The 16,274-nt window shown below is 46.2% G+C and overlaps 2 protein-coding genes across 2 annotated transcripts in view; both read left to right on the plus strand.

Moving 5' to 3' along the window:
- Positions 1 to 1,783: 1,783 nt before the first annotated feature.
- On the plus strand, positions 1,784 to 11,655 carry pdha1b (pyruvate dehydrogenase E1 subunit alpha 1b). Its single transcript, XM_086191488.1, has 13 exons — positions 1,784 to 1,936; positions 4,080 to 4,100; positions 4,986 to 5,141; positions 6,144 to 6,209; positions 7,723 to 7,896; positions 7,976 to 8,102; positions 8,190 to 8,281; positions 8,703 to 8,795; positions 9,128 to 9,283; positions 9,581 to 9,652; positions 9,834 to 9,901; positions 9,993 to 10,101; positions 10,211 to 11,655. The coding sequence occupies exons 1-13, from the start codon at positions 1,877 to 1,879 to the stop codon at positions 10,373 to 10,375; spliced, it is 1,359 nt and encodes a 452-aa protein (XP_086047614.1). The 5' UTR covers positions 1,784 to 1,876; the 3' UTR covers positions 10,376 to 11,655.
- Positions 11,656 to 12,915: 1,260 nt separating this feature from the next.
- The window catches only part of rps6ka3b (ribosomal protein S6 kinase A3b), a 40,118-nt gene continuing 36,759 nt past the window's right edge, over positions 12,916 to 16,274 (plus strand). The window contains exon 1 of the mRNA XM_086192172.1: positions 12,916 to 13,461. Coding sequence (XP_086048298.1) covers positions 13,399 to 13,461 — 63 coding nt within the window. The 5' untranslated portion in view covers positions 12,916 to 13,398. The remainder of the gene's footprint in view (positions 13,462 to 16,274) is intronic.

Here is a 16,274-nt window from a genome sequence, read left to right on the forward strand (position 1 = left end):
GGTTTTGTTTATTTAATGGACCGGTGAAGCCATGTTGTGTTTTTTTTTTCTATATTTCGGATAGACGTCACCTCGGCAGGTGTCAATCAAGAACTGCCCCCCCCCCCAACCTGCTCTGACAGCTCAGGTGTGAGCGCGCGGAGGGAACAGCTCCATTTGGTGCAACTGCCACGGTAAATAAACAACAAACAGCGTCACTCGGCCCTGAACAGCCACACAAACGCTGTGAACCGAAATGAATGGAAATCTGCAAGGGTCGCAGAGTTTGTTAAGCCCCGCCCCCGTACGAAGCCATTGGCTGCAGTGAGAAATTATCTTCGTGACGCATTCAAGTCCAACGGAAAAAAGCTGTATATTTAATGGCCTGTTGTCTTGTTAGCGAGGTCTGAGGTCAAAGGGGCCAGCAGTTCTTGCTCAGCAAATCCAGTAATTACACTCTAAATCAGGGGGCAACACGTTTTGGATAAAGCAAAGGGGGCCGCGGCCAAGAGTGAACACCGACTCTGTAGGAAAAGGCCTTCTGTTTGTGTAGCACTCTCTCCTTTGCTTTCTGTCTTCACTTCAGCCCAAAAACATGACAAAAATAATTACTTGGGATTCTACAAAGAGTATTTTACCTAAAAACAAAGAAGACAGCATAAAGAGAGATTTACATAATTCCAAAAAAATATGTTTGAAATATGAAATATGTGTGTATATATATGTGCTATATATATATGTGTGTGTGTGTGTGTTTTATATATATATATATATGTTATATATATGTGTGTGTGTGTGTGTGTGTGTGTGTGTATATGAAGAGTATAAAATACTAAACAGGATAATAAGTAAGTACATACACATTTGCTAGTTTCATTTTACACATATTTTGATGACAGCATGGATGAAGCACCGCACAGCAAAGCTCAGTGCTAAGATAGAAGGACGAATGTAGTCAGTGAACGATGAGTGCAGACTGACAGAGGAGGTGTGAACCTTCAGACGTTTTCCTGGTGAAAGCCTGACAGCTGATTGGAGGAAGAATCATCGATCATCATTTTATGAATGTTCTATTTCCAAAATCATGGCCTAAATCAAACCTTATAAGGGGCCATGTTTGGGCCCTATGGCCCAACTTTGGCCATTTCTTCTTAAATTTTAAGATGTTCACAACATAAATACATTTACCAAATAGAAAAAAACCTTTGCAAAACCATCCCTAGACCATTATGAACAACAATATGATTTTCCCTGACCATCCAACAAATAACATCCTCTGTCTTTTGGCAAGCACTTTAACTGGATTCAAATAACAAATATCAACTACTATGTAACAATTGTTAACTCACAAAACCACATCAAACCTAAATAAACACAAGTCAGGAAAGAAAAATAGACTCATTTACTAAAACTACTGTAGAATTAGGCAGAAAGCTGAAGGATGAGTTTAACCGTCAAGAGAAAGTGGAGAAAATCAATTACAAATTCACATTTTGACAAGGAAATTTACTTGTAAAAAAATTCAAACTTTAAGTAATGATCTCCAAACTCATCATCAGAGTTCTCCACTGTATTTCTCTAAAACAGAATCAACTTATGTCATGCAAAAACAAACCAGGCCGTGACACTGATACAGCGGCCAGTTCTGCGCCCTCCAAAAAAGAAGAAAGAAAACATATATAAAGAGAAGTAAAATATGAATAACCACATTATCTAAAAATAAAAATGTCTATCATCTCGCAGAAAAAAAAAACAAAAACGGACAGCGGAACCAATAATTCCTACGACTTGCATCTACCGGTTTCATTACCCGGGCGGACTTTAACACGGAATTTACGTCCGACGGCGAGTAACGTTCGTTATTAATCCTCTTTGAGTCCGGCCGTCGCCCAGTAGCATGCAAAACATGTTAACCATAATCTCTAACGCACTTTGCAGGATCACAGGCAGGAATGTGGTGAGTTCTCCGGTGGCTCTTTCTGATAATCCCAGCTAGTTTATGCTGCATGCCTGCTAGCTTGCGTTGTTGGACTCGGTGCTGACCTTGTGAGCGGCTAGCGGATTAGCCAGGCCGGCTACATCGCCCCTTGCTTTGTAGTTTGCATGCCCTCTCCGTGTGTTGTTTGCCTGTGGGAAAAGACCCCTTAAACACGCGGGTTCTCATCGTGCTCCTCATCGTTTAACCGTTACTGACCGCCAGTCGACCCCTGTCGTAGTCATATCAGCGCTGCTATTGGGCTGATACGACCATCGGCCCGGTATCAGATGCAACACCAAGCAGCTGCAAGTGTGGTTTCCACTTCAAAATTCGCTTCAACTGAAGGAGACTGGAGTCAAATAGGCTGATAAACGTGTTCATTACTCGGGTGTCTCACCCACGTGAGGGTGCAATGGTAAGACAGGACGGCGCCTTCCAAGTTAGTTAGACTAATGCAACACATTTCAGCGTTTACTTTAAACAACCATCAACCTGACTGCTCAACTCCCTGTAAAACAGAACCCGGAAGTGATAACTTCCGTAAAATGTGTCGCAATTCGACTTTCATTTTTATTGCGTTGCTTTAGTGGAAAGATTTGCTGACGTGATGAAATTAGAGCCGACAGTTGAAGCCAAACTCACTGGTCCTTCTTGATAGCCCTGTTCTCAAAGCTCTTTGCCCCTCATCCTGCACTGAGAGTGAAGCCTGGAACGCCACATCCTGTTAGACAGAAGGGTTTGGCTCCAGGACGGAGGATTAGTTTCTCCTTCACAAACAAACAAACAGCCGCTTTGCAGAAACGCTCTTCACCCAGGGTTCCTAGCTGTCTGCCTGAAACGAGAAGTCGCGGTGATGTTCACCCTTCAAAAGTGAATTTTTGAAGTAGAAACCAACTTTAACCTTTCACACGTGACAATTCAAGTTGTGAAAGTAGAGAAGCCTGATTAAGTCTCAGCTTCCACCCAGCATGCATCTGTCAGTCATGGCATGTTGGAGCGTCCTGGGTCCGTGTGTCACTCCTGCCAGCAGCATGTCCCGTGTGTGTCGGGGCTGCAGGGTTTCTACACACCACCAAACAAGTTTAGCTTTTTACTCTAAACTAAATAAACTGTTCAACCAAACAAGCCCAGTGTTTGTTTTTAGTTAAATCACTATGAAATATTGCTTTTGTTGTGGAAGTTTTCAGTGAAGATGAACATGACAAGTTCACACCGGGAGACGTGAGAGCGTCGTTCGCTTCCTGAAAAGTAGTTTGTGAACCCACAGTGAGCGCGCTTAGTCCCAGCCGTGGTCGCGTTACCCAGCTCGCCATGTGGTCCAGTCACTACATTTACGCGCTCAATAATAGCCCTACTTTGATGAGGCATGTAAACGACATGTTAGTGTTGGATTCTCCAAATGTAGCATGTAGCTTTGACGGTGGGGGGAGTGTTGATCTTAGTCGTCATTCTTTGGCCGTTCATATCGTTCAGGGTCTGGGAATCGGCTCAGTGCTGCAACCTCGACCTCTAGAGACTCCTGGAACTCCCTGAAATACACGAAAGCTCCGATGACTCATTTTTACGTGTCATAACAAATTAAACGAACGGTAGAGACCGTAAACAGTGATGGTAAACGTCCTCGCTCACATCAGCAGCAGTGACCTGACCTCATTCTAAACAGGACATGAGTTCCTTCCAGAATATTCCATCGTGTTCCTGTTAACATGCTGAAGAGCAAATCCAGCCCATGACTGAAGACACGCCCTCATGACATCACTACGTTCTCTATCAGGTTCACTCCTGATTTAGATTTAAAACCGTGTCTTTCATTTTGGAACGTGTTGAGCGTTTTCTCGTTAAAACTGCTGAACTCTGATGTCAGGAGAAGTAGTGACTCGAGGCTGGCGGTTGTTCGCGGTGGGTTGGCTTGTAAACGCTTCAGAATTCTGCAGGCAGCCAGAGGGACCGTTCGCTCCTCGTTCATCTCCTCTGGTGTGAACAAGTGATTGTAGGAACCCTGCTGAACAAGCTCCTCCCCCTGCTTCCACTTCCTTGTAATTCACACACGCATACACAACCATCCCGATTTATTTCTTGCTTCTCTTTTTCCCCTGCCCCTCCCCCCTCGCCTCCATCCCAGGGAGCCCAAACAGTGTCGGAGGTAAGCCGCCCGTTGCTCCCCTCTCCTTCACGTCCTTCCACTTCTTTCCTCTAAGTGGTGTTTGTAAAATAGGAACTGGTTCATGTAAAGAAGAAATCAAACATGAATACTTAACCTCTCACCTGGAACTGATCAGGTGACCTGGAGAGGCGATTCGGCTCCTTGAGGCCGTGTTCCTGGCGAGGCTCTGCTACTCGATTATTGAGTTGACAAGCCCCTTCCAAACGTGTTTTTATGATTGACTGCTCATCAGCGCCTCGGCGCTCGCGTGGTCAAGCCTTTTTTCCTCAGCAGTATTTCACTTTGGCACAACATTAAGCTGTCAGAGTCGCTGAGCTCAGCAGCAGAACTATGCATCCGCCAGCCTCGGTCATCAACTGGAACAGGCTGGGATATTTAGTTATGATCTGGATTTTTTTTAACTTTTACACTTTATTTTTTAAGAAAAATAGGCCTTGCAAAAAGATTTTGTGTGTCAGAGGTGGTGGGTGATCAATAGAATTTATTTCATACGCTAAACTCTGCTGGAAAGAAGACAAAAGAATGAAATAAGGTTTGTGTTTGAGCATTGAAACATTTGAACTGGTTAATTCTGGAGTGACTCCACCCAGCAGGTCCACCTGTAGAACCCAGAGGGGAATGCAGGGATTCTCTGAATGAGACAGAAGAGGCTCAGGGATGTTGTGCCGTTGCTGAAATAGTGCGCCGGTCCAGTGTCCATTTGAGCTTCTAGAATCCTGCCATCATGTTTGTGTTCATCCTCCATGTAGCTGCTGTCTCTGCCTCTTCTCACCTGTAGACGTGTCTTCATCCTAGGCTCTGTAGAGCTCCCCTGCTCTGCTGTGCTCTGCTCTGCTCTGATTGGTTGGCTCCTGTGTTCCCCAGTTGCTGATTGACCTGTCTGAGTACGTCAATCTAACCTCACCAGCGGCGCCTGCCTTGGCACAGACCCAGCGGCAACCACCTAAACCACCACCAGTCAGTACTAGAGCACCTGCTGCACCGGTAGTTAGCGTCCAGGCCGCCCCGCTAGCCAGCCCTGTAAGAAGATGCGTGGCGTTGTCCTCCATGTCCGCCTGCTCGCTAACACAAGACATTGAGGCTGTTAAACTGGTAACCTCCTGAACTAGCAGTGACATCGCCACCTTCACTCTGTCTTCATTCTGTAAAACTGAACAAAAACAAGTTCCAGAAATGACACTGCAAATTAGCCAAACTGATCAGACACTGAGCAGAGGCCGCTGCTCCAGGAGCTTCTCCTCTGGCACAGCTTCTCTACCTGCTCCTTTTAGCCTCATGAGCTCAAGAACGAGTTGTTGATCCAGTTCATTCTGAAACTGGAACACCTACGACAGCACCGTTTATTTATAGAACTGCTGGCTGCTTCCAGGCGCAGCCGTATTCAGACAGGACAAATGTCTAATTATTGTATTGGTGTGATAATCATGCATGTAGAAAGGTAGAAATATTTCCTCATTTATGACAATTAGACTCGAGTAAAACGACCATCTCAAAGAGCGGTGCAGGGGGAGGTATTTTGTAGTCCAATGGGAGGTTAGAATCTCTGTGCTTCCCTCCACCTAAAGTCCGTTGGATTTTCTGTTCAAATTTCAGTGTGATGATGTGTAACATTTCTGTCTGATCTGTTAGGACGTAACGAGCTAAGGTGTGTGACAGAGCGTCTCTGGCCAGAAAGTTGGAGGCTAAATGACCCTAAACTGAGGCCGTTGGTCTTTGTGTTCAACCATGAACGGCGTGTGACAGGCAGCGTTGAGTTTCAGTGGCGTAGGAGATTAGTCAGGTGTTGGCATCCCTCACGATATAAACAACGGCGCTAGATGGGGTTTAGTTTCCGTCAACACTGGAGCTGAAACCCTAACACCAGAACACCCTTGACCTCCCACGCACCTGCTGTGACCAGGACGCCAGCCGTCACGCCATCTGTGTGGCTTTTACTTTTGTGTGTGTGTGTGTGTGTGCGCGTGCGTGTGTTTGTTTGTTTTATATTGAGTGAATAACGTGTGGCGTCGTCTCGGTCAACAGGGCGCCAGAGTCGTGGCCTCCCGCTCCTATGCTGACTTCACTCCACAGGTGACCTTTGACATCAAGGTGAGTTGAGACCATCTCCATTTGATATGTCGGCAATTCACTGTTTACTTGTCAGTGCTGGGGTCAAAAGCCTTTGTTGTTGTGTAGAATACGAAGGAATTAGAGTGCAGCTCCCTTTGGTGCAATTTTTCAACAGACAAGTACAACAGTTAGTAAGTAGATGTACAAGGCTGTGGGCATAGAAAAACACGAGCTACATGGAAGTCTTACAGAAGAAATACAACATGCATACATGCATGCATACGTATATACATACATGCATGCATACGTATATACATACATGCATGCATGCGTATATACATACATGCATGCATGCGTATATACATACATGCATGCATGCGTATATACATACATGCATGCATGCGTATATACATACATGCATGCATGCGTATATACATGCATGCATGCATGCGTATATACATGCATGCATGCATGCGTATATACATGCATGCGTATATACATGCATGCATGCATGCGTATATACATGCATGCATGCATGCGTATATACATACATGCATGCATGCGTATATACATACATGCATGCATGCGTATATACATGCATGCATGCATGCATGCATAGACATGTTGATAGGTTTTCAACCTCGTGGGTCCCTGGGAAATTCAATGGGTCCCCAATTAAAAAAATGTATTTCTTTCTATTTCTTATATTCTTCTATTGCTTAAATTGTAGTGTTAAACTCTCTCATTGGTGGTATGGTAAGATATGGCTATAATTAGCAGGTATGTTCAAAATGTTTTTTTCGCCATTCAAAGTATATTTTGTTATTGCCACATGGCCACCACCGGAATATTTTGTATTTATTTCGTTAGAGCACGTCCCCTAGACGTTAAACCGTCGAGTGAACGCAGCATATAACAGTTGAAACGTGAATTTATTTACTACTAAGAAGTTCGTATCTTTAATTGTTGAAATGAAATCCGCCGTAGTTGTTGTAGCGGCTAAACTAGCATGTCGCGACACTCAAGGGGATCATGTCTGCGCTGAGTTAATGCGCAAAGGGTTGAAGCTGCGCTCGTCAGGTCCGCTGACGGCAGGTTTCTTTTACTGCTGATTGTGATTTTAACACAAGTTGTTGTTCACAATGGATGGTTTTTCATGGGAAAAATGAGGTGCGTCCCTGGGACGCGCGGATAGTGAATTTACTGCGTCCTGTCATATTTTAATGCGTCAGGGACGCAGGACGCGTACCTACCAACATCACTGCATACATGCATGCGTATATACATATCCATATGCATGTATATATGTATATACGCATGCACGTATGCATGTATATACGTATGTATGCATGCATGTATATACGTATGCACCCCCCCAGGACCACAACCTGTGGAGGGTTTCTCAGAAGGAGAGTCTGAAGTACAACGATCTGACTCTTGACACCCCTTCCTATGGTCACATGGTCTGACCCTGGTACTGGTCTGACTGGAGCACGAGCTCAGTTTTCATGGTCGTTTTTAAATGTTTACAATCGGCCTCCTTCCCAACCAGAAATGCGACCTGCACCGTCTGGAGGAGGGGCCTTCTGTGAAGGCGGAGGTGACGCGGGAGCAGGGCCTGCAGTACTACCGCACCATGCAGACCATCAGGCGCATGGAGCTGAAAGCAGACCAGCTCTACAAGCAGAAGATCATCCGGGGATTCTGTCACTTGTATGACGGGCAGGTCAGAACATCGAGTCATGCTGATCTTGTAAACAGACGTCATCGTCATGGTGGTCAGAGCTGGGATTTGTCTTCCACAGGAGGCTTGTGCCGTAGGCATCGAGGCAGCTATTAACCAGACTGACCACCTGATCACCGCCTACCGCGCCCACGGATTCACCTTCACCCGCGGCGTGCCCATCAAAAATATCCTGTGCGAGCTCACAGGTGAGGGGCTTCTAAAGCAGGAAAACGCATGAATGAACGGTACCCCTGCCATACCCACAGCACCTCTCACCTTTGTCACCCCCTCAGGTCGTAAAGGAGGCGTGGCCAAAGGAAAGGGAGGATCAATGCACATGTATGCACCATGTTTCTATGGTGGGAACGGCATTGTGGGAGCACAGGTGAACACTGGTCGCTTCAAACCCAAATTGGGACCAAATACTTCATGTTCCCAGATATTTGTGCTGTATGTTTTATGCCAATTAATGTTTACATCCAAAATACGGTGATGAGGCTTTGACGGCATGAGGCTGTTAGCATTTAGCTATAACAACAGCACTCGCCCATCCATTCCTGCTCCTCATGTTGTTTGGGTCCATGTTCACACCTGGTTAACAGACCTGGAGCGGTGTGGAAAGAACATGAGGGGGCGGTTCTAACGTGCTCGATCCAGTACGGCTGTAGGGGGCTCGCCAACAAGGAGACGACAGCCGTTGTTGCCAGGGGTGGCTGTAGTCTCGGGCTCGTTATGATGAAATGATGATGGTGGTGATGTTGTGTCAGGAGTCTGTCATGATCTGAGTTGTGCTGTTTACCATCCAGGTTCCACTGGGAGCCGGCATCGCTCTGGCCTGCCAGTACAAAGGCACCAAAGAGCTGTGTGTCACGCTGTACGGAGATGGAGCGGCCAATCAGGTAAATACCCCCCCCACACACACACACACACACACACCACAGTGTTCTGCATCAGCTTCTTCCAGAATTGGACCTGAAGCCATCATGACTGACCCATTTTCCTGCTGATAAATGACTTGAGAACTTTGTTTAAAGCAGTTTGACGTGTCGCAAAACCTCTGCTGGGACAGAGTAGAGGGCTGAGCTGTGAACATGTCTGCTCACACTTCAGCCGCGACTCAGATCAGAATACGCCACGCGCTTTGATATTGTTCTCGACAATGACTTCATGCAAACAGAAACGCTGCTTGCGTAGCCACTGACGGACACTCACCGCTGTCCTCTCGGATCAGGGGCAGCTCTTCGAGACCTTCAACATGGCCGCCCTCTGGAAGCTGCCGTGTATTTTCATCTGCGAGAACAACCAGTATGGGATGGGCACGTCCGTGGAGAGAGCGGCAGCCTGCACCGACTACTACAAGCGAGGGGACTTCATTCCTGGACTCAGAGTGAGACACAGAACCTTCATGTTCCTCCTTCGTGTGTGATGTCACTAAGACCCGGGGGGTCCTGGGCAGCAGCTGCAGCGTGTCGGCCGTACGCCGTAGCTGGCCTGCTGGTACGGACCCAGACTATAACAGGATGGGGCTGAGGGTCTGTCCTGGCAGTTGCAGGTGTGAGCATGCATACAGCGGTCTGATGCTCATGTATGATACTGCACACACTCCTGAGTGGCCGCTGGAAGAAACATCCTCTGTAATTTGTCGTCATGGTAATTTGTTTTTGCTGTGTTTGTGGTCTCGTAGGTGGATGGGATGGATGTCCTGTGTGTCCGAGAGGCTGTCAAGTTCGCGGCAGATTACTGTCGATCAGGGAAGGTGAGCCGAGCTGCTCTGGAATCTCTCTGCTGTTTCATGTTCTGATTTCTGCCACAGGGATGTGGTCGCATACACGCGTGTAGTTTCCTTTATAACATCCAGACACAGTGAAGGTCCCTTGAGAGACGGTAGCTGGTGGTGGAAGCTAATTAGCCAGGCAATGACCCCTTGTGTCTTCCAGGGTCCCATTGTGATGGAGCTGCAGTGCTACCGTTACCATGGACACAGCATGAGTGACCCCGGTGTCAGGTGAGTGTGGGTGAGTGGAGAAACTTGTGGGATTCAGTTTTTAGGGTCGAAGCCAAAACTCTGGTCCTAACTGTGATGTAACTTCCTGCAGCTACCGCACACGGGAGGAGATCCAGGAAGTGCGCAGCAAGAGTGACCCCATCTCTCTGCTGAAGGAGCGCTTGCTCAGCAACAACATGGTATCTGCAGAGGAGTTGAAGGTGAGCGAATGCAACACATTCAGTCACAGGTGTGTCTTCACCTTCACCAGTCAGGTCGCACACACATGCTTCTATCAGGAAACACGTTGACTCGTCCGTCTCCTGACAGGAAATTGACGTGGAGATCCGGAAGGAGGTGGAGGACGCAGCGCAGTTCGCCATCGCAGACCCAGAACCACCGCTGGAGGATCTGTGCAGCTACATCTTTAGTGACAAAGAGCCGCTGGAAGTCCGTGGGGTCCACCCCTGGGCTAAGCTCAAGTCCCTCAGCTAGGCTGGAACAGCCAAACACTGACCTTGACTCAGAGATCACTAAAGTAAACCACGCCCCTTCACTGCGCCGCCACTCAATCCGGTAGACTACATAACCAGAAGTGATCCGCATCTCCCTCTGCTTCAGATCTCTGCTGCATTCTGCACCTTAATGGACCTGAACCCTTCTTCTTTGTCACTTTAAATGAGGTATTTAAGAGCTCGTACGTGTGGCCAGTGGTTGAATTATGAAGCAACTTACGTTTGAAGATGAGCACCCTTCTGAGTGGATACTCATAATTTAACCGCAGGCCTGTTACTATACGCACAAAACTAGTTTCTTGTTTTTCCCGTTCTTCTTTTTCTTATATATGTGCACTATAAATGTCCTGTTTTTAGCTCAGTGCAAATTTTACAGCAGTTTAGACACTACGAGGAACCGGATACCATCCTCATGAATTTTGTTTTATGCAAACAAATCAAACTTGTTGATGAGTGACTTTCCAGACCTGCTAACTCAGTGACACCAGTTCTTACAGAGAGTTCAGTATGTATGTTTAATATGTAACCATGAATGCCACGATGACCAAGCACTGATGTTATGATACTTGAACAGCAAATACAAAGTTTTTACAGCTGCTTCCCCTTAAAGTGATACTTCACCCTAAGAAGTGTATTTTGCCTCTGAAGCTCTCACCAATGGGAATCTTGAGCTCACGAAGGTGTGTTTCTGCTCTGACTCCAGAACGTAGAAAGAGCCTGCCGTGTACGTTTAGCTTGAAGCAATAGTTTTGTATTTTAGAGTAAAAAAAAAAGTGATTCAGGAGGGAAAGTCACCTTTGTGAGCTCAAGACTCGTATTTTTGAGTGCTTCAAAGACAAAGAACCCTTTTGTGTGAACTATCGTATAAACAAACCTGCGGAGGAGTCAGACAGACCAGGAGTCAGACTGGTCTGCAGGGTCGTGGACTAGGAAGCAGGACCAGCGAGGTCCTGATTACCTTTAGTGGTTTACTTTTCTATTTCTATTCACCCTTGTAACTTTCTGATTGCAGTTCAGGGAACAAGAAGAAACCCTGGACGTGTTGCTTGCGAGTTCAGGCTCGGATCAGTCGGTGCCCAAAGATGATAGTTTTCTGTTTGGAGAAGCCGTGGTTGGGGATTCGCTTAAACTCTTGAAGCTGGGTTTCAGGTTGTCACTGACTATTAACGTTCAAATATGTATTTCGGTGTGTGTGTGTATGTTGACTTGTTTTAACTGACTTTGCTACTGCTGAGGTGAAAAATAAATGTATAAAGAGTGTGGGAAAGTTTGGGGCGTCTCCTTCACTTGACCTTATAAAAATATAATAAGACATGATTACTTTTTATGAGTTGATAATATAAATGATGTCATAGTCATAATTCCTGAGTCTATTCATTTAGAAGTAATATAACGCCAGATTTTGAGGTATTGGCAAATACTTGATCTTCAGCCAAAGGATCACAGTAGGAATCAGGTGTATGTGGTTGTTCCTCCTCCTGCCACTAGAGGTCGGTGTCTGATTGTAAACGTAGCTTGTGTTTATCTGTAGTCAGGGCAACCGAGCAACACAGTTCAGGCACAAAAAAACACTTCATGATTTGAACACTAGTCATAAAAATGTCAAAATTATTCCGAATTCTCAGTCTTCAACTCAGGAATTAACTTTAATTCAAAGCTAAAAATGAGGAAATACGTCTTGTATTGCAAATTCTCTAAAACTCCTGAGTGACTTGTTTAAATTTCTCCCGGTTGCATCAACAGTCCGAAGTTTTCTAACAAAACAGAAGAATTCATTTGCTCGGATACTGAGATCGACCTCGACTGAGTTTGAATTTCCTCATCAGATGCACTTCAGAAAATATTTAAAGAGTTCTAAAATACCTTGCCAACTTTGAAATGCCATTAACATGTCAGGTTTGTGTCAAGGAATCAGAAATACTGTTCTGAATTCGCTCGATAATGAGATTAATGGAAAACTAACTTTTACTACCTTTAAGGATATGCAGTTGTAACTAAGTTGATTTATTTATGAGTATAAAACTAGCAGAATATCATGGATGATAGCAGACGCCTGCATTATTGATCAGTTAACCAGATAAACTTCTCTGGATGAGAGCATCAATGACACCCGGAAAACCGGAAAAATGAACTGAATCGATTCAAGAAATGAATAATCGACCGATAAACGAACAAAGTGTGACAGCAACCAAACAAACTTGCTGCTGTGAGCCTGAACGGACCGTTGACCTTGGAAACTTCTGGCCGAACTGCAGGGCTTCGATATGAAGTCGCTCGTCCATCTGATGTGTCCAATGTGTTCAGTCGCACGCGGACCGGAGCCTAATTGGCCGGAAAATGCTCGAAATAAACACAAGCGCGGGCGCGCGCACAACTTTTTTTGGTAATCCAAATACAACGTGTTTTACGTCAGCGTGACGCAGCCGGTCTGACGGACAGGTAAACCGACACCGGCCGCCATATTGGGAAATAACGGAAGTGAGACTGTGTGTGTGTGTGTGTGTGTGTGTATGAGAGAGAGAGAGAGAGAGAGAGAGAGAGAGAGAGAGAGAGCGGTGGCGGGTGAGACAGATGAGGAGATAAGTGTGTCTTCTGCGTGAGAGTGTGTTTGTGTGTGCGGGTGAGAGAGTGTAAGTGTGTGTGTGTTTGTGTGTGTGTGTGTGTGTGTGTGTGTGTGTTGAGTCAATTGGTTTCCGAAAAAGGGCGTCCTCGCTCCGCGCGCTCTCATGTTTGTCTCTCCGGAGGAAGGGGCGGACTCGGCGCCACCACAGATCCGGAGTTAGGCGGTGTTCGCTCGGCTTGAGTAGCCCAGTGGCTCCGCGGCGGTTCCGACACGCGGGGAGAAGAGAGAGAGACGCGGAACTAGCTGAACATTTTTTCTTTTAAAAATAGAAGAAAAAAAGAGGGAAGAAAGAGGAGAACCGGGCGGAGTGAAAGTGTCGACGGAGGGAAGGAAGAGGAGTGAAGGAGAAGAGGAAGGAAGAGGAGGAGGAGGAGGAGGAGATGCCGCTGGCTCAGTTGGCAGATCCCTGGCAGAAGATGCCGGTGGGGGGGACGGCTGGAGAGGTGAGACCCTCATAAAACACCTCTGGTTCTGTGGTACTAATACTGTGAAAGAGTGGTTTACCACTGCCACTTCTACTGCTGCTACTACAATGGCATCAGCCGCATTTGAAGGATTTTGAATGAGATTAAACCAAAAAACTCCACCATGATCCAAAATACTAACTTTAGAACACAAAAAAATCTTAGAATCTCTGTAGAAGTATTAAAACCCGAAGTAGATTATTACAACTGCACAGTATTGTAAGTTCTGAGGTTAAAATACCTCAGAATGCAGTAATGTGATGGTCCATCTTTCGGTGGATGCCACAAATGCTGTCTAAGAACTACAACTCTCCAAAAATACCACCATATTTGCACCTACTGGAGTTAAAAGTACCACATAATGACATCACGTACAAATACAGGAAGGAAAAGAACAAATTTGATGAACACGCAGTTTTACTCTGGAGTAAGGACACTCATCTCTAGGTGACCTTTGACCCCAACAGATGTTAAAAATGACACTAAATCAGATGCAGATGTCATGAAATATCACAACACCACTCTGTGTGTGTTACTGAAATACTCCAGACAAGATGGACGTGTCAAAGTACACAAAACTGTGATTCAAAGGTAGTTTGTGTGACACGAGTACGACGATTCCTTCTACCATGGTGAGTCCTCTTTCAGTCTCTGTAGAGCAGCACAGGAAGTTAGCAAGTCAGCGATAGGCTAATGTTGTAGTCTAGCATGAGATTCGCAAGTTACGGACAGGGTAGTGTTGTTGTCCGACAGGAAGTGATCATCTCTGGGTTTCCTGTGTTAACCACAGACAAACACAGGTGATGTGATCTTTTTTTGTGTGTTTTATGACACGTTTGCGTGCAGGAAACGTCGTGAGGAGAGATTTCTGGAGCTCCTGCGTGTGTTTCTTCTTCCGTCACATGTGTTATAAAATCTTGACAAAGAGCAGGAGGCGGTTACCACTGCACAGATCAGGAAGCGCCTATCCACTTCCTGTATGAGGTGTCAGAATACAGAAATGGCGGCGTGTCTGTCACTCTGATTGGCTCAAACACAAAAATGTACTGAGTCACACTCTTCGCCTCCCGACAAGCTGGTACCTGCTTGCAGCGTTCCCAGCCCCGCCCCTTCTCTTCTCGCCAGACCACAACCTGCTGACACTCTGTGCAGGGTAACCTTTGACCCCTGCGTCACACTTCGTGAGCTGATGTGCTTGAAAGTGGCGTGGAAGCTGTCACACCAGCTTTGCCACCAGACAGAAACCACGCGTAGCCCCAAGAAGCCTGTGGTGGCGTTGTGTAGCGGAGAAAAAGACGCTTGTGTGGGATTTTTGCCCTGAAGACTTTCATCTTTCATCCCTCTCACAAAGAGCAGCGAGGTTCCGTCGAAACAAAGACGGAGTCAACGAGCGGACGGCTACACTGATGAATGAACCCTCAGGGCTGCAACTACGAGCTATTTTTACCCGTTCATGTCTGTAAAATATCAGAGATGATTTTAGTTTGTTAGCATTGAAAGCAGGGACGGACAGATTGTGTTTTTCAGGGTGGAGGCTGAGAGTTTGTTTGTCCAGGGAGGAACGACAGCCGATCATTTTCTCTGAAACTTGAACAGATTTTGCTACTAGCTGATATTTACCAGTGCATCCATCCATTTTCTGTACTGCTATCTGTTGAGGGTCGCTGGGGGTGTGTGTGTGTGTATAAACATACATATATATGTGTGTATATACACATGTTCGTATATACATATATGTGTATACATGTATGTTTATACATATACAGATGTGTGATGTCTTTGTTTGAATACGACCTGTAAAATTACTAACGTATGGTGTCCTCATCATAAATAAAGAAGAGACTTGAGTGAAACCCGTTCTGGTTCTGAGGTACGTCTGAGGCCCCTGTCTGGGCCGTATTAACCTGCGTCCATGACGACGGCTGCCTGGGGCCGATATTCAGTTGCAGTAAATGTGACCAAATTGCTTTCACGTGAACGTGTGTAGAGGAGCGTTTATGTAGGAGCAGTTTATAACAGCACATCTTAAAAAGTGCGGTCAGCGCAATCTTTGAAGAGACTGAAAATAAGAAAACATTTCAATAAAACCTAAACGTTCTGGATGAACAATCAAGTGTCTTGAGTTCCTTGCAGACGTTCACTAAAGTGAGTGGAAAATAGAACTGATTAGTTTGATTTTGTAGAGACAGCGGCCCGGTGGAGCAGTGGTCCTCCCTGTGGCCCCCAGCAAGAAGGTTGTGGGTGGAGCCCCGGCTGCAGCACGGGGTCTTTCTGTGTGAGTCAGCAGACTTTCCCTAAACGTGAAGGGGTTTCTTTAAGAGACTCAGGTGTCCTGATATAATAGCTGAGTAAAACTACTCTATTTGCATATACTGCAACTCTGTTGAGTGTAAGAAGTTTTTCTGGATGAGATGTTGTACCAAGGCGGCCCGGTGGAGCAGTGGTCCTCACTGTGGCCCCCCAGCAAGAAGGTTGTGGGTGGAGCCCCGGCTGCAGCACGGGGTCTTTCTGGGTGAGTCTCCATGTTCTCCCTGTTCCTGCTGGGTTCTCTCTGGTACTCCAGCTTCCTCCACAGTCCAAAGACATCAAGAGGGACCAGGTTAATCCAGACTCTAAATTGACCGTAGGCGTGGCTGGGAGAGCCAATGGTTGTCTGTCTCTATGTGTTGGCCCTGCCATGGACTGGTGACCTGTCCAGGGGGAAGGCTGCTGGGATAGGCTCCACCCCCACCACCCTCAACAGGATAAGAGGGAGAAGATGTAGGGATGAGTTTTTAGAGACTGGACACAGG

The sequence above is a fragment of the Aulostomus chinensis genome, chromosome 21, assembly GCF_037954235.1.
Source record: "Aulostomus chinensis isolate RoL2024-O1b breed Wild chromosome 21, RoL_Achi_v1.0, whole genome shotgun sequence".
Classification (NCBI taxonomy): Eukaryota; Metazoa; Chordata; class Actinopteri; order Syngnathiformes; family Aulostomidae; genus Aulostomus; species Aulostomus chinensis.